The following is a 23444-nucleotide window of genomic DNA, read 5'->3' as shown; positions in this document are numbered from 1 at the left end:
GTGTTTGGGTGTGTGTCCTTGAAACTGAGCTTTCCTTTCTGAAGTGCCTAAATCAGTAACCCCCCGCCAGTCTGCAGTGTGACCGTGTAGTGGGCGGGCAGGAACCTACTGCGGTGATTGGATCGTCCTTCGAAACGTGAATAAAAGATTTTTGCATCTCCTCCAAAACGCTCCCGGCCGTGGTCTTGTTTTAAACACAGCTGGAACGCAAATTCTTCTGAGGCCTCATGGAGAAGCTCAAGAACTTGGTGGTGTGCTGCTGTTTAAAGAAGGCCTCGTGAACTAAGCTGTCTTGCTTCTGTGTTGCAGTAAAATAGCAGCTGCCACTTCGGCTTTCTTTTGAGGGGCAAGAAGTTCATATCTTCCGATTAACTTAAATGTTCTGACAATCTCAAAACCCACTTGAAACGACTTGCGTGTCCTGGATGGTGGCGGGAGCTGCTTCACCCCCGGCTGCACGTGCACTGCAGAGCAACCGCAGAGGACCTGAGATCGACAGGAAGTCGGCAGTTGTTGCTGAAGCCTGGGTAGGATGCAGTCACTGGCTGGGGTTTGTCCAGGCTACAGAAGACGGTGTTGTAGCTTGGGCCTTTACCTGTTGTGTCCCACTGGCTGCACTGGGTGAGTCATTGTTTGCTGCTGACCCCTAGGAGGATGTTGGATCTAACGTTCACTCCTTTGTAAGAGGGGCTCCCACCTGCCTCCGGAGGCAGCCGTTACGGAGTGCTTAGCCGCACCACCCCCTCGTGCTGACGTGTGAGCTGCTGGTGCTGCTTCACATCAGGCTGCCCGTAGCTTGTTTGCAAATGACAGGCCTCTTGCTATAAACAGTTTCCACATCTCTCAGCAGGTTTTTGTTCCCAGAATTCCCTGCTTTTTAAACCCCTGAGCCGCCCTCCCTGCAGAGGAGAGGCCACAGAAAGTCGACTCTTCCAGTTCCTCATGAGACACGTCTCCCAAAGCCTGATTCCCTGCGAAGGGTGCTGGCACCAACAGGCAATCATCATTGGGCTGGGCACCGTGGCGTCATGGAACGAGCCCCACAGAGGACAGTCGCAGCTTTCACCTACGAACAGGGCAGAGCTGCCTCAGTTGAGACATAACTGGCTTCCTGACTCAAGACAGGCTCTCTTCTGGGTGCAGCCATTACGTGGAGCCGTATGGGACCAGACCCTTGGGTGGCTGAGTTCAGGGTGGGAGCGAGGCCAGCTCTGGGGTGAACTTTACGGAGCCCATCAGCTCCCTCAGGAGCAGTGGCGTGCCCCTGAACTTCTTGCCTTTCTGCTGTTTGTACCCCAGAACCCAGCCACTCTCCTGGGCCCCAGCCAAAGGGAGCCAGTCACCCCTTTGATAACTTGCAGGCTCTGCTCTCAGAGTGGGATGAAGCAGGATTACTTTGAGACCCCAGGGGCAGGCACCGATCTGCAGAGAGGGAAGGTGCCCTCAAAGGAGATCTCTGGCTCCGTAGTGGAACTTTGTATTCTGGGTCCTTTGCTCCAGCTATTGGAGCTACTGGGGGTGGAGCCCTGGCACATGGCTGCCTCTCTGCAAGTGAGAGACGGAGATGGGAAAGCAGGCTGCAGAATGCGGCAACAGCCTGCAAACAGCTGCTAGAACATCAGCGCTGCTAGTGGCAGAATGCAGGGGAGAGTCCCTGGACCCTGTGGTCTGAATGCCTACCCCTTGGCTGGTGCAGCTTATCTCCTCCCGCCGAGCATCAGGCTGCCTGCAGGCCAGGTGGTCCATAGGCGTGAACTCTTAAGTCCGTCAGCTGCTCCCAGGCTAAGGAGGCTTCTTCTAAATTCTCCTCATCAACACCTCGTGCCTTCATTAAACCGTGAAGGTGCCAATGACGTGGTTCTCTCTTGAGTCCTGTCACCTTCCCACCCGTGTCAGCGCTTGGCTGGCAGCCGCGGTACCTGCGACATGCATTAGCTTGGTGACAATAACAGGAAAGACAGAAGCGGAGGCTGGGGCCGGGCTCCTGCGCTAGCCTAGGGCTGTAGGGCTGCTGCCTCAAGGAGAGTTGAGGAGAAGCTGAGTGGCGGAAGAGGAGTTGCTTCTCTGTTAGAGGGAGGCCTGTGCAGTGGCTCCTGGCGTGTCTACGCCACAGCTGTTACCAATTGCTGCCCGCAGGTGTCGGCGCTAGGGGCAGCTGAGCGCAGCTACAGCTGTTGCACGAGTGACAGCAGGAAGAGCTCCAGGTGAGCCTGGGTCAGGAACGTGCAGTGAACCAAAGGGGCCCAATTAGAGCAGAATAAGCCAGTAGGACGAACTGGTAAATTTCAACCCCTGCATCTGTGGGGAAAGAATCCCACCCATTGGGCCTCCCTGGAAAGAGAGAGGGGGACCCCCTTGCCCGAGGGAGATGAGGGGTGTGCTGTGAGGAGCTGTTGTACAGAGGTAGCATGTGGCACGGTAGGGAAGTCATGGGCTGCCTTGCTGTGGACTGGCCAGATGTGGCATTGGGCACCACCTCCGGCTGGAAGAGAGAGAGAAGCCGGAATTGGAGTGTAGTTAGTTAGGAGCAGGTTGGGACTAGGGAGCAGAAGTGGGGTGAGTTTAGCTCCGGTGATTTGCCACCCGTTTGGGGTCATCAACGAAAAGCTGCTGTAAATATTCCAGGGCTGAAGCAGCACCAGGGAGAGCTTGAGAGAGGTGTAGGCAGGACCCTGCTGGCTCCTGGGCTCAGAACACAGGGCCTGCGCTGGCAAAGACAACCTTGCAAACGTGCAGGGCCACGCTGCTGGGTGGCTTCCTACAGCCGGAGGAAGCCGCGTGTGGCCTGCTCCAGCCAGCAGAGCGGGTGTTATCTCTGCAACACGACAGCAGGTGCCAGGTGAGTTATTTCATGGCTGCTGATTGCAGCAGAAATACCCAGAAAATGGACATCCCACGTCTCCAAGGTCCTTAAAAGAGCACAACTGCCCCTCCCCGCCCCGAGAGCTGGTGTAGTGCCACTCTGGAGGCTCAGGGTGAGGATGGGGGTGGATTGACACAGGGACGGTGTCGGAGATGAACTTTAATGCCAAAGCAAGCGAGAGTCCATGGAGTGCACGACTGGCTTTTAGAGCTGATTTGCTAAACATTGAAGCTGCCCCAGCATTTCCACTCTGCAGGACCAAGTCCCGGGGCACCCGGCGACCTGCCAGATTTGAGCAGGCTGGGGTGCTAATGCTCCTCTGTTCATAGTTGCGTGTGCTTGCTGGGTCCCTGCTTTGGAGCTGAAATAAGGTCTGCCAGTGATGGAGCCCAAGAGTCCCCGGGGCTCACAGCAGCTTAGGGGAGATGAGGATTGTCCACGAAACAGGTGGTGGGTTGGGTTGGTTTGTGAGAGCCTGTCTGAGTGTGGGTGAAGCAGAGAGCTTCCCTGCACGTGCCTGGCTCTGCTGAGTTACAGGCAGGCTGCAGAGAGCAGTTGCTTCTGGACTGCTTCGTGGCCTGGTTTTATAACACATGGCATGAGCAGATCAAGACAAGCACCTCCCACTTCAGCACAATTAACCAAGTCCTAGATGCGATGTAACGGCACAGGGGTCGGCACCCTGCCACTCTGGAGCCACGTGTGGCTCTTTAAGGAGCCACTTGGCGGCTCCCTGCCCTGCCCCCGCTGAAATAATGGAACTAAATGTAACTGGTTTAACAGGGAGCGGGAGGGCTCTGGCTGTTAAACCAGTTCCATTATTTCAGCGGGGCAGGGCAGGGAGCTGCCTGCACTGCACATGAGGGACAGGCCAAGCCCACCGGAGAGGTGGGGGAAGGGGCGGCAGAGCCCACCCCTGCTGGAGGCGGTGGCCACGGAGGAGCAGCGGCAGACACGCAGCTGCAGGAGCTTGTCAGCCGAGGTGGGTTAATCCTGGGACTGGGGGGCAGGTTTGGGGGCTGAGGCAGGTAAAGCCTGGGGATGGGGACGCAGGTTTGGGGCTGAGAGGGGTTAAGCCAGGAGATGGGGGGTGGATTTGAGGGTCGGGGGGTAGAGCCTGGGAATGGGCGGTGGTGCATGGGTCAATGCAAACGTTGCTCCTTCCTGCTTACCAGCCTATCCCCAGGCGCCATGTTTCCCTTGTCCTCATCTGCCCTCCAATCCAGGGTGAAAGTAACTTGAACTTTGGAACTGGTACGACCCATTGTGTGCGCTGGTCTTAAAAGAGGGGCGGTGCGCAGGCCGGTTTGGCGTTGTGTGCGAAGGCCAGTCTCGTGCTCGCGTGCATCGCGGCTTGAAGTACCAATTCGGTAAGTGCATTTGAAACAATGGCTCTTGTCGCTATTTTGGTTGCGGACCTGTAGTGGCAGGAGAATGTGGTTTGTTTGCAGAACAGCACTGACTTGTGTAGCCTCAGGGCTCGTCCCAGAGAGAAATCTGTACAGCGAGAGGTCTTTCTCCAGCACGGAGGAGCTCGCAAGGAGCGCTTTAGCAAACCAACTACTGCGCTGAATGCAGTCTGGCCTCTTGATTGAAACCGAGTCAGGGCGGTTACAGTCTTTGCTTTTGCGTCTCCAGTGTCAGAGTCCGGGCCACTGCTTCGTAATCAGAACAGACGAACACGGCTACCTCTCTGGCACTGCCTAATCCGTAGTTATTCAACTCCTGTCCAGCCCTGCAGCTGAGTTCAGAGGCCTTGAATGTGCAAGCTGCCCCGGGGGCCTTTTTCCTGAGCGCTTTCAGTGAGTGGATCCCAGCAGCAGATCTGTGACAATGTCTTGATTTTACTGAGCAAGGGTGTTTGTAAAAGCAGATTCCATGCAGCCCGGCTGGCGCCTTGCCCGTTATCTTAGGGTGTGATGGGGGGTTCGGTCTGGCCCCCTCACCCTTGGAGGAGGGGGAAGACCACCACCACCACTTGCTGTAAGCTTGTAGGCACGTGGTTCCCATGCTGGGGTCTGTAACGTTATTTATTGCAGGGGGACCATAGGGAGATAAATAAAAATCATCATAGAAAATAGAATTGGGTTTGGGGGGGGCGTCCACGAATGGTTGGGGGGTGCTTTTGGGGGTCTGCACTAGTAAAAAGATTGGGAACCACAGCTGCAGGCCTTGGTCAGACCAAGGATCTGTTACCCCTACTTGTTGCCCTGCCGGCCTTTCCACTGCTCTGGTGCTGTGTCTGGTTCTGTTTTGCTTTTCCTGTTGTTTGCCTCGACGGTTTTGTGAGTTATCGTCTTCGCCATCCCATGGCCCTACTGCAAAAGTCTGTTTTACTCTTATTCTTCTACTTCAAGGCTACAGGCTCCACCAGGGCCGTACCTATTCCAGTCCCACTCTCTCCACTTTATTTAAACTTATAGGGGTTGCCGTAACTCAGTGCCAGGTGGTTCCATTCCTCATCAAACTCAGGGTGGGAAGAAGGATTCTGTAGCGTGACTGGGACCCCAGGGAAGCCACGCTGAGATTACTCAGGGCAAACTGCAAAGCTAGGAGCAGATAAGCCTTACAGCTGGTTAGTCTAATACTCAGATCTAGCCACTAAACAGCTTCTGTAATACCTTACTGCTTACCCAGAAGCCAAAACACAGTTCCCTGAAAAGTAACCCAGCCTGTGGGCTGTCTCCCAGGCTAAATATGAAAGTTGTACCAGTCCCAAAGGATCAGACACAGGAGCTCCCAGGTTAATGAATTTTTCAGCTCTTACCCAAGTACACACTTATACTGCCAATTTGCCTGAACTAAAATGACCTGCGGAAAGAGAACTGGTTAGAAGCATTCTGCACAAAGGGGTCTGGTTCTGAGGCCAGCCTCATGGCAGAGAAGGGGAGCTTTGGACTTGCAAAGAGTCCTTAGCGTCAGGCTGGAGGTTCGGTTCAGTGTTTCAGACCTAGGGTGAGCCGGGGGACTGGAGGGCTCCATCTTGGTGCTCAAAGCCATCCCACATAAAGTGCTAGTAGGTGTGAGATGAAAAGGGTCAGGGTGCCCCGAGACCTTTCCTTCCCAGCCTGGAGCCCTTACAGGAACAGTAGCCATAATATACCTCTTTCCTAAGCGTCGCACACCAATGCACAGCTGTGGCCTGGTTTCCACTCCTGGCAGGTGGTTTACTGTAGACAGGCCAAAGAGAAATCCATGCTGTGATCTTGCTGTGTCCAGCATGAACAGAAACAACAATTCTGTCTCCGAATTAACCGAATACGGCAAAGCCCCGTTGTCAGCCTCTAACAATCCGTGTAAGCACCTGAGCCTAGCGCCGTCCCCCTGCGGTTGAATGTAAGCTGTTCATTTCGCAGGATGCGGAACTTTCTCCGGCCACATGGCCCACCATGCTTGGAGGCTGTGAGCTTGAGTGGTGGCAGCTTCAGCAGTTACCAGGTGCCCATTTGGGGTGGCCAGGGGGTGAGTGCCGATGGCTTTGGAGCTCCAGCATTCACGGCGCTGGCTTGCTAACTCAGTTGACTCGTGGTTCTTAGCGAGGCCACAGGCTCGGCCCGGTGGCAAAGTCTGCAAAGCAGACAACCCTGTCCAGTGGGTCACAGGGCCACCAACACATTGCATGCCTGCAACAAGGTGAAGGCTCTGTCAGGAAGCCAGGGCCCTGTCCCTGCAGCTGATGCAAACTGGCCCCTCCTAGAACTTCTCCTTCGATGCCCTCCTACAAACCCGGTTTGTATTACGCCCCATGTGTTTCTTATTGCTTGGACCTTGTACCTGCCAACATGAACAAAACATCCTCGGCCGTTCTTCTGGCCTAGCTAGTGTGTCCCTGTATGATCTCTAACTCATGGGTTAGTGCTGTACTAGAGTCGTCGGGGGTACCTGTATCACCCTCTCCAGCCAGGAATGATCTTCCTGGGTGTTCCCGAATCCCGACTGCTGCTCTTCCGCCAAGGCCGGGTCTACTGTTGTTCACTGTTACTTATACTCGGGCCTCAGCACGTCCCACACCTGCTAGGAGGCCTGAAGCTTCCACAGTTGTCTAATAGCTGTTGGGGTTGAGCGTGGGTTGGAGTGCTGCTACGGATGGATGCGGGCAATGATGCTCTGGCCACCAGTATCCCTGGCCCCCTCCCTGAGGAAGCCAACTTCCATAGCACAGCAGCGGCTGTAGGGTGAGTCTTTGCAGGTGCCAGGTACTTTCTTACCTGTGGGGCAGGGAGTGCAGGTATCTTCCTGCAGGAGACTCACAACAACTTGGCCAACGCAGCCAGATGGCAGCTGGAGTCAGGGGACAGCTGCTCTTTGGCCACAATGCAGTTGGGGGGGCAGGGGGCGTGTCTGTTCTCCCCAGATGTGTCCAGCCCTCTGCTGCACCTCTTGGGTGGTAGTGAGGGGCTGATCCTCAATCTTGTCAACACCTGCACCTCTGGAACGGTCCTGGAGCAGGTGCGGTTCTCTCAATGGGCATCCAACTTCCTGAGCACCTCTGATCCTGATCACGTATACGAAACGGGAAGTGACTACCTAGGCTGGAGCCCTGGAGAAAGGGATGGAGGGATCGTAGTGGACCACAAGCTGAGTGCGAGTCCACAGCATGACGCTTGCAAAAAAAGCAAACCTGATTCTGGGCTGCATTAACGAGAGCGTTGTGAGCAAGGGGCGAGAAGTCAATCTCCTGCTCCGCTCTGCGCTGGTTAGGCCTCGACTAGAGTCTTGTGCCCGGGTGTGGACACCACGCTTCAGGAAAGATGGGGAGAAATTGGAAAGGGTCCCGAGAAGAGCAACTAAAATGGTTAACGGGCTGGAGAACACGCCCAGTGAGAGACGATGAAAGGCAACGGGATGGTTCGGTTTGGAAAAGCGACAGCTGAGAGGGCGCATGAGGGGAGCCTGTTGCAGAGTTTGGCTTTAGGGAGAAGACCGTTGCTGTTGCTCACAGGCTGGACTTCCCAAGGACTTAGAGGGCAGGTGAGTGGGGGAATTACCTGCCAGAGAAAGTTGGGATATGTTCATTTTCCGGAGCCAGAGCTCGCTGTGTGGCTGATTTATTTCAGGCAGGGCCCCACCACACCTCCCATCTGGCCTTTTGGTGGCTTAGATCTTTGCAAGCCCCTCAGCTCTGTGCCATGCGTGCGTGTTTTCTCTAACACGTTTACGTCAGCTGCTAGATACTGAGCTGTGTCCTCCTTTTTGAGCGTTCAAATATGGTAACTCGAGCTCCCTGCCCAGGTAATCGGGGCAGCATTCTGCTGCTCTGAAAGCTGCACTTAAACCTTGGTCGCACTGTAGTGCCTGCAGTAATTGGCCCCCGTCGGCACCGGCTTCTGGCTTTCTTCTTGCTGTAATTGGTACCACTTAATCCCAGGCTGAAGCCAGTGTTCGAACATCCGTCCTGTAATCCTTTAGAGCCCCTCCAGCCCTAGCGACTCCTTCCCCAAGCGCTGCCCAGTGGTTGAGTCACACACACAACAGGTGTTCCCCTGCTGTGCCTTGCAGCTGTGGGAGAGGTGGGGATTTACTCTGCCCAGGGCCAGCTTCAGGCTGAAAGCAGGAAGTACAGCGTAGGAGGGGATGCTGGTCCTCCAGAGAACAACCAGCCTGGGGCCACCCGAACCCTCTTTGAAATGGTGATTTCCACACTAACCTGGCAAGGGTTAATGGGGCTCGGCCAGGATAGGCCATCTCGGAGGGCAGCTGGGGCTGGAGGAGGAGAGGGTTGAAAGGGGGCTGCAGTGGCTTGGGGCTTAGCGAAGGCGATGAGGTGACCCAAGGGAGGAGAAGGCTTGGGAGCCAGGCCGTGCAGGAAGGGGTTGCTCAGAAAGAGGGGAGAGGGAGGAAGAGGCTGAGCAAAATGCTGGTAAATTGAGTCAGGGCAGGGCAGGGCAGGCTTTGTCCGCTGATTTGAGTGTCCCTGTGGGGAAGCTGGAGTAGTGGCCAGGCCGGGTTCCCCTGCCGCTGGTGGGGGAGTGTGTGGCACACTCAGGGCAGTGACTTGGAAGCTGCCTGAGCCAGTTCCCATGGCAAGAAGTTAATATTCAGAAGGGGGAGCTACAGTGTGACCTGGCCAGGCCCAGCCACGAAGAGCAAGCCCTGGATGTGAGGGGCAGCGCTGTAGGAAACAGGTGGAAGGGGCTACTCCCCAGAGGTAGCTGCAAGGGGAAGACCCCAGTGCCACTCCCTCAGGCTCAGCCCTGCAGCAGCCAGGAATCGTGAGGTGTCTGACTCTCGGTTGAAGTCTGGTTTTGTCACTGCGAGGGCCAGCCAGAGGGAGGGAACTCAGCAGAGAGACGAGCAGGGCAGGAGCCAGGGCGTAACCTCTTCCCCTCCAGCCGTCTGAGCTCGCTGCTGGGTGATGCTGTTTGCAGTCAGCATTTCTAAGGGGCGCCCCCACTACTGCCTGTCCCTGTGGGATGCACACCCAAGCCGGGAGGTTTCAGACTCCAGGAAGTTCTGTGATGGCTCCATGAGCCCATGTGACTCTTAAGGAAGCCCACCACGGAGGGTGGCGTTTGTTGGCAACGACTATACCTGGCTCGCAAGAGGAAGAGACGCTGTATCAGCAAATAGCACCAACTACAGACCACAGTGATTGCCTGTCCTGGCTCTAGAGAGGCCAGGGCACTGCTGCTCCCAGCAGCCTGGGCAGGGGACAGGGACGGAGGAAAGGCCATTCAGATACCAAAGGTGAGACCCTCTGCATAGGACCAGGATGCAGCTGAGGAACTGGGTCTCTGCCCACGCAAGCTTGTGCTCCAAAATATCTGTTAGTCTGTCAGGTACCCCAGGGCTTCTTGTTGCTGGACGATCCAGCCTAACAGGGCCATGGGAACAGACTCTAAGGCCCCATCTCAGTGGAGTGGGGTGGGGCAAGGCCAGCCTCATCCCACTGCTTTGAAAGCTCCCATAGCACCTGCGCCCAGTCCTGCCACCAGCTCTGGGCAGTCTGCCGGCAGGGCTGGCCGGAGAACAGGGCTTGTCCCTACCTCTGCTGCACTCCCCGCGGGGCGGGGGGCAGAGGAGCCCGTCCTCGGGTGGGAGGGTAGGAGCGGGGGACAGAACCTCGGGGAGGTGGTCAGGCGCTGCGCAGCATGGGGGGGGGGGCTGCTCCTTTCTCCCCACCTCCCCCCACAGCGGCAGCAGGTCCCGGGGAGAGCTCCCCAAGGCTCAGGCTGGGGGGGGGGCTCTTCCCCCGGGGGGAGGACGGGCCGCAGCCAGGCGCGGCGGGAACGGGACTGAAGCGGCCCCGTCCAGGCTCTGCCGTTGCGCTTTCACGGCTGGGCTCGGGGACGGGGCCAGGGCCGGGGCCTGCTGCTGCTCCGGCCGCGGCAGCGAGCCCAGGGACTGCCCGGAGGGGCGGCACGGGCCTGGTAGCGGCTCCCGCTCCGGCCGCCGCGCGACCCCAGCGCCCGAGCCAGGCCGTCGGCGCACGTGGCCGTCGGCGGGGGCGTGGCCGGGCGGGATCGGGGCGTGGCTGATCCAGGCTCCGCCCCCCCGGGGAGGCTTTAAAAGGGCAGCCGGCGCCGGCTGGGGAGGCAGAACGCCCGGAGGCGGCGGGGAGCTATGGGGGCGCTGCCCGCCGGCCGCCTGCTGCGCTGCCTGCTGCTGCTCCTCGCCTGCCTGGCGGCCGCCGCCCGCCCCGACCTGGCCCCGCCGCGGAGCCGAGCGGCCCGGATCAAAGTCAACCCCCGCGGCAACCTCTGGGCCACAGGTACCGGCGGGGAGGGAGCTGCCAGGGATCGGGCCCCGGAGCTGGATCGGGACCTCCGGGGGGGGGGGGCGCCGGTCCGACCCCTCCCGCCCGTGGGGGGCAGTGCCCGGGGAGCGCGCGAGGCTGGGGCTCCCCCTGCACCCCCCACCCCAGAGCGCCCCCCACCCCTACCAGCGCGGCTGCCGGGGCCCGGCCGCGGGACAGGCTCCCCCACGCCTGCCCTGCGCCCGGGCCAGGCGGCACCTTCGCTCGCGGGGTCTTGGCGGCGCTTTGAAAGCCCCACTGCGGCCCCGGGGCAAAGCGCAGGTTCCCCCCGCTCCAGCTCAGCGCCGCCCCGGGAAAGGGGGGCCAAGGGGCAGGCGTAGCCTCTGCCCGGGGCCCTTTGTTGGGGGCTGCAGGCAGCAGGGTGGGGGCGACGGACACAAGGGAGGGAGGGCTCCAAAGCTTGGGGGCAAAGGGGCAGCTGCCGTGTGTCACCCCCCCATTTCACCCCCACGCTGTTGGCAGCGCCAGCCCTGGGCCCCGCTGGCGGATCTGTGCTGAGCGCTCACCTGGGCCAGTCCTGGGGCAGCCGGGCAAATAACTGGTGTTACTGGAGCTCTTCCTTGGGCCGATGGCTCGGAGCTGGTCCGCCCTGCGCAGGCAGGTGTGGTCTTTGGGGCTCCGGGTGGCAGCCTGGGCTTCCCTAGGCCGCCAGAGCCCCGGGGGTCCGCGTGAGCTGCTACCGGAGCCCCACGTCCACACCGCTGTCCTGAGCCCCACTGCCCCGAATCCCTGCCTGGCCGGGAGACTCGCTCCCAGCCGTGGTGGAGACCCTTGGATTTGCCCTGGGCTGCCAACCCACACACAGGGCCCTAGTGGGGTCTGCCCTGCTGCGTGACCCCGCGTCACTCACCCTCCTATTTTGCTGTGTAGACCCCCAAAATGGGAGCGACCCACTTCCCAGGGCTCTGCCCACCCCACCCCCACCCCCGCACCCGGGACACCACGTGCCCCCCGTTAAACGTCAGAAACCCAAAGCCCGGAGCAGGCGGGAACGGAACAGACACAACAGCTGTCGGTGGGGAGCCAACAGTTCCGCCGCCCGGCCCACGTTACCGACCTCCTGCTGCTGGCTCCTCCTGCCGTGGGTGAATTGTTACACGTCACGGTCGCGGGGAGGTGGCGCTTGTCCCCGGCCCATTCAACCCCAGCTGCAAACGCTCCAACGCAGGCCTCAAATTCCACCTTTGGGAGCGGCGTTGGACTCCACGGGGCGCCGCGATCGCCTCTGTGCCTGATCCTGGGGGAGTCGACCCAGGGTTGAGGGCACCAAAGGGAATCAGATCTTGCCAGGAGTGAGGTCGTGTCTTTTACTGGGCCAGCTCCCTTCGTGGGTGGGGGGGGAGGTGGCTTTCCGGCAGGCAGAGCGCTGCTTTGGGTCTGGACAAGAGACCGGCGCTCTTGTGCCTGTGTCAGTCCCTGGATATGGAGAAACCCCGACCCAGACCCGCGAAAGAAGAGCTCTGTGTTGCTTCTGTCACAGGGTGGGGGGTCCCCAGCCCTGCCCCCAGCCGCAGGCAGACGTGACTCTCGCTCGGCAGGAGGTTCCGAGGCGAGAGGGACACGGCGTAGAACAGACTTGTCAGCATGGAAACCAGAAGCCGTCAGCGCGATCCGTCTCAGGGAGAGGGGCCCAGAGGGGTCCCTGAGCCGGGCCCTGGTCCCCTTCCTCCCTCCCCAGCCAGACCAGGCTGCCCCACTCACCGGCCCAGTTCCAATTCCAACCAGCCAGGCCCCTCCGCCCGCCTCCGTCCTGTTTCCCAAGGAAAAAGGTGTCACCTGGTTGCCTAGGTTACAAAGAGCCGGGAGGACCATTGCCTACACGTGAGAACTCATCACACCAAAGGTCCTCTCACCACTATGCACTGATGCTGTATTGAGGGAAACTGAGGCACACACCTCGGGTTGCTGCAGGACAGCAGGGAACACCTGCAGCCTAACCAGGGGAATGAAATCCTCGCACACCACACTGCGTCACAGCTGGAAAGTCTGTCTCTCCCCCCAACCTGAAAGTGGTCCAGTAAAAAGAAATTCCCTCCCTCGCCTCATCTCTCTAATAGCCTGGGCCTGACGTAGCTAAAATTAACTGCATAGAGTAAAGCCTCGTTCGGCTAAAATGCACAGCAGAGAACCTGGCTGTTATTTAAGGCAAAGCAGAGAAAAAGCAGAAACACTTTCCAGATTCAGGCTATTCTGAGATAGAGGAAACCAAATCCGTTTCTCAGCTGTTAATCGGCGCATTCAAGCCCTTTGTTCCAACTCCTTGGGTGCCCCTGTGAAACTCGGCTAAATGGGGTTCTCGAAAGGAGTGCGAGCAAGAGGGTGGTGTGTGGGAGAAAACTGCCATGTAGCTTCCTGCAGCCGAGACGTGTGAATGGGGGTGGAGGATGGAAGCACTGAGGAGTCGCTAGCTCCGCTTGGCAAGCCAAGAATCGTCCCCGTGAAACCCCCTGCTGCCCTCCAGTGACCCTGCAGCACAGCGTGGTGCGGAGCAAACCCCCAGATGGCGTCCGTCTCTCATAAGAGCAGTGCTGGCTCTGCCCGGGGCGATCCGGCAGGGGTGGAGCTGCTGGATGCTGAACCCCAGAGAGCCCAGTAGTTGGGAGTGGGCAGGGGCTGGAGGTGACCATCACTGGGACCCACCGGGGCTGGTGTCTATGTGGCTGAATGTTTTTAGGCACCTTCAAGCCACTGCTGTGGATCCTGGTGTTCTGGCCCCGTAGGGGTGCTGTGTGCCGCATCCGGGAGCAGCTGAAACAATTACCCTGATGGGCCCAGGCGTGTTCTAAGAGCTGGGGTGTCACTCATGGACGTTGTCTTCCTGGGGCACCTCCGGCGGCGCACTGAGCCCCAGCCTGGCTTGGCCCAGTCCCCTTGCTAGCCAACAAGCTTGTTCCCTCCAGTCCTGGGCTACCTTGGCTCCTAGTCCACTGGCTCCCGAGCTGCACTGTTAACCCCCAGGACCCCGCCCCAGCCTGCGAGGGCGCCAGGCGCCACCAGGACAGGTACGAGGAGCTGGGTGTGAGGGGCTGAGAGCCAGGCTTACACAGCCAACTACTGACTGTGTGCAAAGCAGGCGGGCAGTCGTGAAAGGTGCCCAGTGTCATCCACGGAGCCGAGAGGGTGAGAGCCACATGTGCGGTAAATCTCAGCTGATTTCCCAGCTCCCCGGGTCTCTGCCGCTGCGTTAGCACCTGCGTGAGATGCTGCCTTGGCCCCGAGCTGCGAAGCTCCCTCGGGAGCTGTTGGAGGGTTGGTTTGAAAGGTGAGCTGCCGAGGGGCTTTCGGAGTGTGACAGGACGGGGTTTCTGGGCACAGCTGGAAGAATCAATCCAGGTTACCTTTGCCTAAACTCCGGGCTACTTGCAGCCCCAGGCAGGTTGGGTTTGCCTTGGTGAGAAGGAAATCCCAGCCTGGGGCTGTAAGTGGCCTGGATTTTAAGCAGAGGTACCCTGGATTGATTTCGCCAGCTGTGCCCAGAAACCCCGTCCTGTCACATCCAGTCACGGGGCCCTGAGACTCCCCACGCCAGCTCAGACCACCAGAAGCAAAGCACAGGGCCGTTGGCCCACTGCCCCTCCCTTCTGCCTCCTTGTGCTGCAGGGGGGTTTGTGCGACAGTGTTCTGAGTCTGAACGACGCCCCTGCGTCAGGGCCGTGGCAGCTGCCGCAGCCGATTTCCAAGGCCGACTGGCATTAGGGACCCGTCTAGCTTTTTCATCCCTGTGCTGGTGCTTGAAACCTCCCTCCCCCACCCCCCCCAGCCGTCCCGCCCCCTCTGAACACATGTGCTCTGTGTGGTTTCAGGTCACTTCATGGGGAAGAAGAGCATCGCGGCCTCGCCGCTCCTGGAGTCTCCAGGGGATGCTGCACACAACTCCACCCCGCTGGGTTTCAGCCCGACTCTCCGAGCCGCCGTGGAGGGCGTGAAAGAGCTGCTCGCCAGCGAGCTCCTCAGACGCCTGGCGCAGGGGCGGCCAATCGACGAGAACTGGGGGAAATCAGAGCTTCGCTCCCAGGTGAGGCGGGTGCCGGCCAGAGCTCGGTCACCCTGAAGGGCTCGCACACCTCTGCCGCTTCGCTTTGCCTGGGCCCTGCATCCCGGCTGCGTTGTTACAGCAGCGTGGTACCAAGAGATGCTATTTCACCTGCCTGTGTCTGCTCCGATAATGGCCCCTTCCAGCTGCCTGCTCCCTCGCCAGGCTCAATAACACCCTTCACCCCCGGCCCCACGATTTCTCCTCCTGGCCCAGATCGCCAGCTCTGCAGGCCATGAAAGAAGCGAAGAGCAAAGCTGCTGTTTCGTCTTCTCATTTCTTGTTGGTTGGTCCCTGTGGAGGGTTTTCTCCCCTTGGGGGCTGAACCACTTACAATATGATGGGGGGCTAATTAGCGACAACTAATCACGAAAGAGATCTTGGAATTATTGCGGAGAGTTCCTTGAAAACATCCACGCAGTGTGCAGAGGCTGTCAAAAAGGCAAATAGGATGTTAGGTATTATTAAAAAAGGGATAGAAAATAAGATAAGAAGTATCTTACTGCCCGTATAAAAATCTATGGTACGCCCACATCTCGAATTCTGTGTACAAATGTGGTCTCCTCACCTGAAAAAAAGAGATCCTGGCCCTGGAAAAAGTTCAGAAAAGGGCAACTAGAATGATTAGGGGCTTGGAACGGGTCCCGTATGAGGAGAGGCTAAAAAGATTGGGACTTGTTAGTTTAGAAAAGAGGGGACTGAGGGGGGGAACATGAAAAATTATGACAGGTGTGGAGAGGGTGAATAAGGAGAAGTTATTTACTTGTGCCCATGGTACAAGAACTAGAGGACACCAAATGAAATTAATGGGTAGCAGGTTTAAAATTAACAAAAGAAAGTTCTTCTTCACTCAGCGCATTGTTAACCTGTGGAACTCCTTGCCAGAGGATGCCGTGAAGGCCAGGACTGTAACAGAATTTAAGAAAGCGCTAGATAAATTCCTGGAGGTTAGGTCCCTCAAAGGCTATTAGCCAGGGGTAGGAACGGTGTCCCTGGCCTCTGATTGTCAGAGATGGGAGATGGATGGCAGGAGACAAATCACTGTCTTCAGTCCACCCCTCTGGGGCACCTGGCACTGGCCCCTGTCAGCAGACAGGCTACTGGGCTGGATGGACCTTTGGTCTGAGCCAGTGTGGCCGTTCCTATGTTATCAGCCCAGTGCAGTCCTGACCTGCCCTCTGTGTCCGTGTGTGCTAGACGATGGCACTGGCCTTGCTGCCCTCCATGGGACTTTGCACTCACGCAGCACCTGTCATGTGCAGGAACCAGCTGGGAGTTTCCTCACGGCATGAAATGAGCCAGGCTAAGGTCCCTGGATCTGCTGGCGGCCTCTGCACCACACAGCACAGTGAGGACCGGGGGGGGGCGATAACCCCCCAGTGCCCAGGCCCTGCAGCAGTGCTCTGGCTGACTGCACCAAGGGGCGGTTCTCCACGGCCTCCTGGGAGGACGGGCCGAGGGTCTGGAGCATCGCCACCAGAGACCAAGAGCAGCCTGAGTCTCGTCCCCTTTAAGGGTGTAACTGATGCCCCTGCCATCCCACCCATCTCCCTGGCTCTGTTTCTCCTGGAGCCGGAGCCTAATCTCACTCAACGGGGGGCGTAAATGCCAGCGGGAAGAGTTCCGGGTAGGAACACGAGTCGCATCCCTCTAACCGTGGAAGTTCCACATGCACAGACTTTGCCCCCCAGGGAGAGGAGGGTGGTGGCCCTGCGTGTGATGCCAGTTAGCTGAACCCAGCCCACAGTGCCATTCCAGGTCCAGTAGCAGAGCCCATGTCCCCCCAGGGAACTTTCTTCTACCCCCGGCTGCCGCCGCACACAGCCCCCGAGTCTCCTTTCCCTGTGATGCTGAAGGGTAATTGCAAACACAGGGCGCCGTGCCAGCATCCCCCAACTGGCCTGCACTGGGCAGTGCTGAGAGCTGCCTATCCAGAGTGAAGCGTCAGCAAACGGTCGGGGTGTGGAACAAGGCTTATGCTACGAGAGAGGGAAAGGACTGGGACTGGTTACTTGAGAGGGGACCAGGGAGAGGGACTGCAACAACTTCTCCTGGCCTGAGCTAGGGGGTGTATCAGAAGGAGGCGTGCTGCAGCTGGCAGAAGACCCTTTGAAGCCATGGCCAGGTGATGTAAGTTAGAGCAGCCCCAAGGCTGCTCCAATCTGTCCGGGCCAGTGCAGATCCATCAAGAACAATCCAGCTCCCTGATAGCCTTTCTCCTCTGCTGCGCTGGGTGGACCTCTGTGCAGGAGAGAGTCTGAGACTGGGACCAACCAGCCTAGCAGGAACCCACCTGCTTGAGGGCTTAAGGTACGTTCCCTGAGGCAGGTCATGCCACCTCTGCCCACGCAGAGGGCTGGTCCCACTGGGTGCTGAGCGAGCAGAGGCTCTGGGGCAATGGGTTTGGTGCACCCGACGGACACGTTAGATGGTCCTTCCAGGTGAAGGTATCTGAACCAGGGTGATGGACACTGCAGAGCTCGGGGGGGCTCCTGGCTATTGGTGACCAGCAGGGAGGCATTGCTGACACCCTGTGTGATGCGATTGGCCTGCCTGTTACTGGGCAATCCGCACCCAGCCAATTGGAGCGCAGCGCTTCTCTGGGCCAGCTGTCCCTGAAACCCGACCCAGGTGGCTGCCAGCACCTCACGTCAGGGCAGGATATTCTATCGGTGTGAAAGTCGCGCCAGTCACGGTGACACCTGGCCTGGGGCTGTGCTGCTGCTCACACAGTGCCCAGGTGTGAGTTGGGGTGCGGGGGGGAATCCCATCTCCTCCCCCGCCCCGAACCCCCCCCCGCAGGCACCTCGCCTCCCCCGCCCCCGAACCCCCCTCCACAGGCACCCTGCCTCCTCCGCCTCCGAACCCCCCCCCGCAGGCACCCCGCCTCCCCTGCCCCCGAACCCCCCCCCGCAGGCACCCCGCCTCCTCCGCCTCCAAACCCCCCCCCGCAGGCATCCTGCCTCCTCCAAACCCCCCCCCAACGCAGGCACCCCACCTCCTCCACCCTGAACCCCCCCCCACCGCAGGCATCCTGCCTCCCCCGAACCCCCCCCCGCAGGCACCCCGCCTCCTCCCCCCAACCCCCCCACTGCAGGCACCCCGCCTCCTCCGCCCCGAACCCCATTCTTTAGGCATCCCATCTCCTTGGCAACCAGGTAGCTGTGAGGGCTGGCGGGGGGGTGTCAGCCATGGTCTGAGCAGCGCTGAGGGCTGCCTGCCGCCCCTTCCCCCCGAGGCTCTGCCCCTTTCAGGAGCATGGAACTGCCCCCCACTTGCCCAGGGGCTCACCGAGGCACCTGCTGGCGCAAACGCTGCTTCCCTGGGCCCCTCCCAGCTGTTCCGCTGTCCAGGAGCGGCGAGTCCCGTCCCGTCGGCCCCTGGGGCGGGCTTGGGGGTTTCCAGGGCCGCCCTGGCCCTGGCTGGGCTGAGCCCCACGCTGTCGCTTTGCCCCCGCAGGAGCTGGGAGCGGTGCTGAAGGTGCTGCTGGAGAAGTCCCTGTCGCGCTGAGGAGGGGCCGAAGGCGCTGCGGGCGGAGGAGCAGACCCTGCGGGAGGTTGGCCTGGTGGGCGCACGTAGGCACCCTGGCTGGGTGCGTCCCTCGCCTGTCCTGCTCGGCTCCCCGAGCCCCTGCGAATAAAGCTGCCTTTGCACGGGCCGCCTGAGCGCTTCCTTTGCAGCTGGCTTTGGGGTGGGCAGCCTCAGGCTCCCAGGCGCGGCTGGGCCGGCCTGGTGGGGCTGCAGCTGAGGGGAGGGCAGCTGAGAGGGGCTCGCCCAGTGTTGTGGGGCGGCTGCCCCGGGGGGTGAGGGACTCGGGCTGCAGCAGGCCCAGGTACGTGTGACGTGGGCTGCACTAGGCCTGCAGCAGGGGAGTGAGGGGCCCTGAGGTGTATGGAGCATGTGGGGGTGAATGTGCAGGGGCCTGGGGTGGGAGCGGAAGAGGGGGGATGGCTGCAGTGTGGGGGTGGGGGGGGATGGCTGTGGCGTGGGGTTTGGTGGTGGGAAAGGGCTGCGGAGTGGGGCTCGGGGGTGGGGAGTTGGGGGGATGGCTGTGGCGTGGGGTTTGGGGGTGGGAAAGGGCTGTGGAGTGGGGGTGGGGGGTAGGGGGGGATGGCTGCAGTGTGGGGTTCGGCAGTGAGGGGCAGAAGGGGGATGCTTACAGGAGGCTGCTGGCGAAACACCGAGCCTGAGGAATGATTTCTGGGTGAGCGGATGCCGGAGAGGTGGGTACCCGGGGAGCGGGCGGGGAATTTCCAGGAGGAGTGCGGGCTGGTGGCGGGCACAGGGGGCAGGATGTGATCACCAGCAACATAAGAACATAACATAAGAACGGCCGTACTGGGTCAGACCAAAGGTCCATCTAGCCCAGTATCCTGTCTGCCGACAGCAGCCAATGCCAGGTGCCCCAGAGGAGGTGAACTGAAGACAACGATCAAGCGATTTGTCTCCTGCCATCCATCTCCCGCCTTCGACAAAAGGCTAGGAACCATACCTTACCCCTTGCTAAGAGCCATCTATGGACCTAACCTCCAAATATTTATCGAGCTCTTTTTTAAACTCCGTTAGAGTGCTGGCCTTCGCAGCCTCCTCTGGCAAGGAGTTCCACAGGTTGACTGTGCTCTGTGTGAAGAAAAATGTTTTTATTAGTTTTTAACCTGCTACCCATTAATTTCATTTGGTGTCCTCTAGTTCTTATATTATGGGAACAAGTAAATAACTTTTCTGTATTCCCTTTCTCCACACCATTCATGATTTTATACACCTCTATCATATCGCCCCTCAATCTCCTCTTTTCTAGACTGAAAAGTCCCAGTCTCTCCAGCCTCTCCTCGTATGGGACCCATTCCAAACCCTTAATCATTTTATCGGGGGGTAGCCGTGTTAGTCTGGATCTGTAACAGCAACGAAGGGTCCTGTGGCACCTTATAGACTAACAGAAAAGTTTTGAGCATGAGCTTTCATGAGCACAGACTCACTTCATCAGATGCTGGTCTTGGAATTCTGCACGGCCAGGTATAAATAAGCCAGAGCAAGGGTGGGGATAACAAGGTTAGCTCAGTCAGCAAGGGTGAGGCTTACTACCAGCAGTTGATCTGGAGGTGTGAACACCAAGGGAGGGGAAGCTGCTTTTGTATTTAGCCAGCCATTCGCAGTCTTTGTTTAAGGCTGAGCTGAGGGCGTCGAATTTGCAGATGAATTGTAGCTCAGAAATTTCTCTTTGGAGTCTGGTCCTGAAATTTCTTTGCTGCAGGATAGCTACTTTTAAGTCTGCTACTGTGTGGCCTGGGAGATTGAAGTGCTCTCCTATGGGATTTTGTACATTGCAATTTCTGATGTCTGATTTGTGTGCGTTTATTCTTTTATGTAGAGACTGTCCAGTTTGTCCGATGTATATAGCAGAGGGGCATTATTTATACCTGGCCCTGCAGATTTCCAAGACCAGCATCTGATGAAGTGAGTCTGTGCTCACGAAAGCTCATGCTCAAAACTTTTCTGTTAGTCTATAAGGTGCCACAGGACCCTTTGTTGCCGTTAATCATTTTAGTTTCTCAACCTTTTGGATACTCGGCGCTGGCTTGCTGCCACCATTCATTTCCACTGTTTCATCTGCATCTGATTTCCAGGCTGAGCTGATCTCCCTTCAGCTTCCAGCCAGTGGCTCACAGCGGCCTTTGTTGGCCGGGCTGAACCAGCTAAGCCAGGATCCAGTCACCCCTTCACCTGCTCTTCGTTACACTCTTCAGCTCATTGAGTCTGGCACGACCCGGCAGGTTTTCCAGCCCTCTAATCAGTCTCCTGCTGGTTCTGCCCCCTTCCGCAACAACAACCGGCGAAATTCTTGTGAAACCCCCAAGGAGCTGTCCCCATGTGCAAACATCTGGCAGAAGGACATCAACTGGAGAACTGTCCGGGCCAGCTGGAAGTTTTGTCCCGAGACAGAGTGACGTGGAGGAGGCTTGGAGATGACCTGTGCTTCACGCGGAGTCCAAGGGTTTAAGTCAAGACACAGGTTGGTGCCCAGACCGGCTGCCTTGAGCTCCTGCCCCTGCAGCAGGTTTCTGGTCTGGGGACGGGTTTCCTTCTCCGAGGTTGTAAAGAACTGGTCTTGCCGTCAGTTCTTTATTCGGCACCTGTCCCAGCATGACCTGCTGGCCAAAGATCTGGGAATGGCAGTGGTAGGGTTACCTGGCTGTTGCCAACTCGCCCTTGGTGCCAGTGTAATGTGGACACCCTGAGACCACAGGCGCCTTGTAATACATTGGGCTGTGGAGTGACACAAGCTGTACCTCCTTGCAGGCACCAAACAGCCGGCAGGTGGCAGCAGCTACAGAAACTGGCTATAGTCTGGGGGATGGCTGTGTTGGGCTGTAGCTTGGAGTCTGAGAATAATAGACCTGGAAGGGACCTTGAGAGGTCCTTGCGCCTAGTTCTCTGCCCTCCATAGAAGGGCCAAGCACCATCTAGACCATCCCTGGCAGGTGTCTCTCTAGCCTGCTCTTAAGTGTCTCCAGCAATGGAGATTCCACAACCTCCCCAGACAGTTTATTCTCGTGTTTAACCACCCTGACCATTGGGGAGTTTTTCCTTGTGTCCAACCTAAACCTCCCTTGCTGCAGTTGAAGCCCATTGCTGCTTGTCCTGTCCTCAGAGGCTTCACAAATCACAAGCAGTCCTGCAGCTCCTTAGAGGCTAACAAATGTATTAGGTCATGAGGTTTCATGGGTAAGGCCCAGTTCCTCAGGTGATAGGGGTAGATACACACAATTCAGGGGTTATACGGTGGGTCACCTGTCGCTAGCAGGGCTGGAGGATGACTCAAATGAAGTAGGGCGTGCGCCGTTCCAGCGAGCATCAAGGTGGGGAAATGCATTAGGGAGCTAAGATCTCTGCTGAGGCCGGGGTAAAACGTGCCAGATTTGCACATGAATTCCAGCTCGGACGTCTCCCTCTGTAACCTTGTGATAAAACCCTTCTGGAGAAGAATGGCGACTTCCACATCCTTGGTTGAACATCCTGGGCGGGTGATGTGTTCCCCTGCAGGTTTATGTATGTTCCAGTTCCTAATGCTGGATTTATGTCCAGCCATCCTCTGGGGCAGAGGCTGTCTGGCCTGGCCAGTGTCCATGGCGGAGGGGCATTGCTGGCACGCGATGGCCTGTGTTACATTGGTGGGCGTGCAGGTATCGAAGCCTCTGATGCTGGGGTTGGCGGGGTTAGGTCCCGGGGTGGTGTCTCTAGTCCAGCTACGTGGACAGAGCTGGCAAGGGGGTTTGCGGCAGGGATAGGTTCCCTGGTTAACGTTGCTGTGGGGTGTGGCTGCTGGGGAGAAGTGCCGTGAAGCTGGGCAGCTGTCCGTAGGTGAGGACAGGCCGCGGAGGGGAGGGGTCGGGCTCCAGTCTGCATTGCCAATGAGGGGCTGGAGGGGTGGAGCTGGGAGCTGCCGGTGTGGACAAGCGGTGCTCTGTTTCTTCCTCGCGGGGCCTAACGGGAGGGGAGAGGACAACCGCCGAAGCAGTGCTGCTGTGTGTGGCTGCGCGGAAAGAGCAGGGCCCGTGCCACAGTCCGGGTAGCGCTGGGGGCAGATTGCCTTAGTCCCCGCCCCTTCTGCCTTAGTTCCACCCCTTTTGCCACAGGCCACGCCCCTTCCATGACTCAGAACCACGCCCCCTCCTACCTTGTTCCCGAGCCCCCCTTGGTGCCAAGGGGCCTATCGCGTAGCAGGTGACGTCTGCGTACGTGTCTGGCTCTGTCGATCTGGTTCTTTACGTCCCTGGGCGGCATAACTAGGTTTTACGAGTTGCTGGGGAAGCAGAGAGCGCACCTGCTCCCCAGCGCCCCGGGTGACCCCGAAAGGGAAATAGCTCAGGGGGGTGCTGCCCGCTCCCCCGGGCAAGCCCTGCACCGGAACAGCCCTGGGCTCGAGCTGGAAGCACCGCAGGTGGGTCTGGCTGGCAGTGCAGCCCCAGGGCCCCTTGTTCCGAGCGGAGGTGAAGAGCCGTCCGTGGCACCGGGGGACCAGCGGGCCTGGGTCTGCTCTGGTGTGACTGTTTGCTGGGCCGGACGACGCCCCCAACCCGCCTGCAGTGATTGCGAGCGCGCACGGGGACTCGGAGGCCAGCAGTGGGTGTGTTCCATGCGCAGCACCTTGCACGAGGCTGGTGAGCTCTGCCTCCACGGCCCCCGGCTGCATACCACCCGCAGGGCACCCCAGCCTCACCCAGCTTAAGGGTAAGTCCAGCCGCACGCTGCTGGGGTGCTGGCACTGACAGTGTGGCCCCAGCCCTCCCGTAAGGCCGCCGGCTGCCAGGCCTCACGCCAAGACGAGTCCAGAGCGCCGAGACCTCAGCAAACGGTGGTTGCAGTGAAAGGCTGGACTCTATCTCCCTGTGCCCTAACGGCTCACAGCGCCCCGTGGTGATTTACCTGTTAAAAACCTCCTGCGTGTTAAGCCAAGGTCCCGGGTTGGGCCTGCCTCGGCAGCGCTGGGCGCCTGCTCCTGGGGCCTGTACAGGGAAACGAGGGCTCGGCCGGAGCACTCGCTAACGAGCGCCCCTTGGGCTGGCCGGGCCCTGTGCCGCAGGGAGGGGCAGTTCCGCAGGGTGGGCCCACACCCACGGGCCAGGATCTGTGGAGGAAGCAGGAGTGGGCAGCCAAACGGCCGGTTTTAAGGAGCCTGAAGCGCCTTGTTCCTTTTAGAAAACAAAGCACAGATATTCCCAGAGCTGCTGCTGCACAGAAACGCTGGCCCCGGCTCAGCATCCCGCATCGTACCCATCTGCTGGGCTCCCCTC

At 59.0% G+C, this 23444-nt stretch overlaps 1 protein-coding gene across 1 annotated transcript; it reads left to right on the top strand.

Moving 5' to 3' along the window:
- Positions 1-10418: 10418 nt before the first annotated feature.
- On the top strand, positions 10419-18310 carry NMB (neuromedin B). Its single transcript, XM_075007133.1, has 3 exons — positions 10419-10574; positions 14423-14634; positions 18112-18310. The coding sequence occupies exons 1-3, from the start codon at positions 10427-10429 to the stop codon at positions 18160-18162; spliced, it is 411 nt and encodes a 136-aa protein (XP_074863234.1). The 5' UTR covers positions 10419-10426; the 3' UTR covers positions 18163-18310.
- The last annotated feature ends 5134 nt before the right edge of the window (positions 18311-23444 follow it).

The sequence above is a fragment of the Carettochelys insculpta genome, chromosome 12 (assembly GCF_033958435.1).
Source record: "Carettochelys insculpta isolate YL-2023 chromosome 12, ASM3395843v1, whole genome shotgun sequence".
Classification (NCBI taxonomy): Eukaryota; Metazoa; Chordata; order Testudines; family Carettochelyidae; genus Carettochelys; species Carettochelys insculpta.
Note: the sequence above shows the minus strand (reverse complement) of the source record. Positions and strands in the feature narration are given on the sequence as shown.

Coding starts and splice junctions, on each gene's coding strand:
- NMB (XM_075007133.1), top strand. CDS start 10,427: ATGGGGGCGCTGCCCGCCGGCCGCCTGCTGCGCTGCCTGCTGCTGCTC. Junction 10,575..14,422: donor CGGCAACCTCTGGGCCACAG/GTACCGGCGGGG, acceptor GTGTGGTTTCAG/GTCACTTCATGGGGAAGAAG. Junction 14,635..18,111: donor AATCAGAGCTTCGCTCCCAG/GTGAGGCGGGTG, acceptor TTGCCCCCGCAG/GAGCTGGGAGCGGTGCTGAA.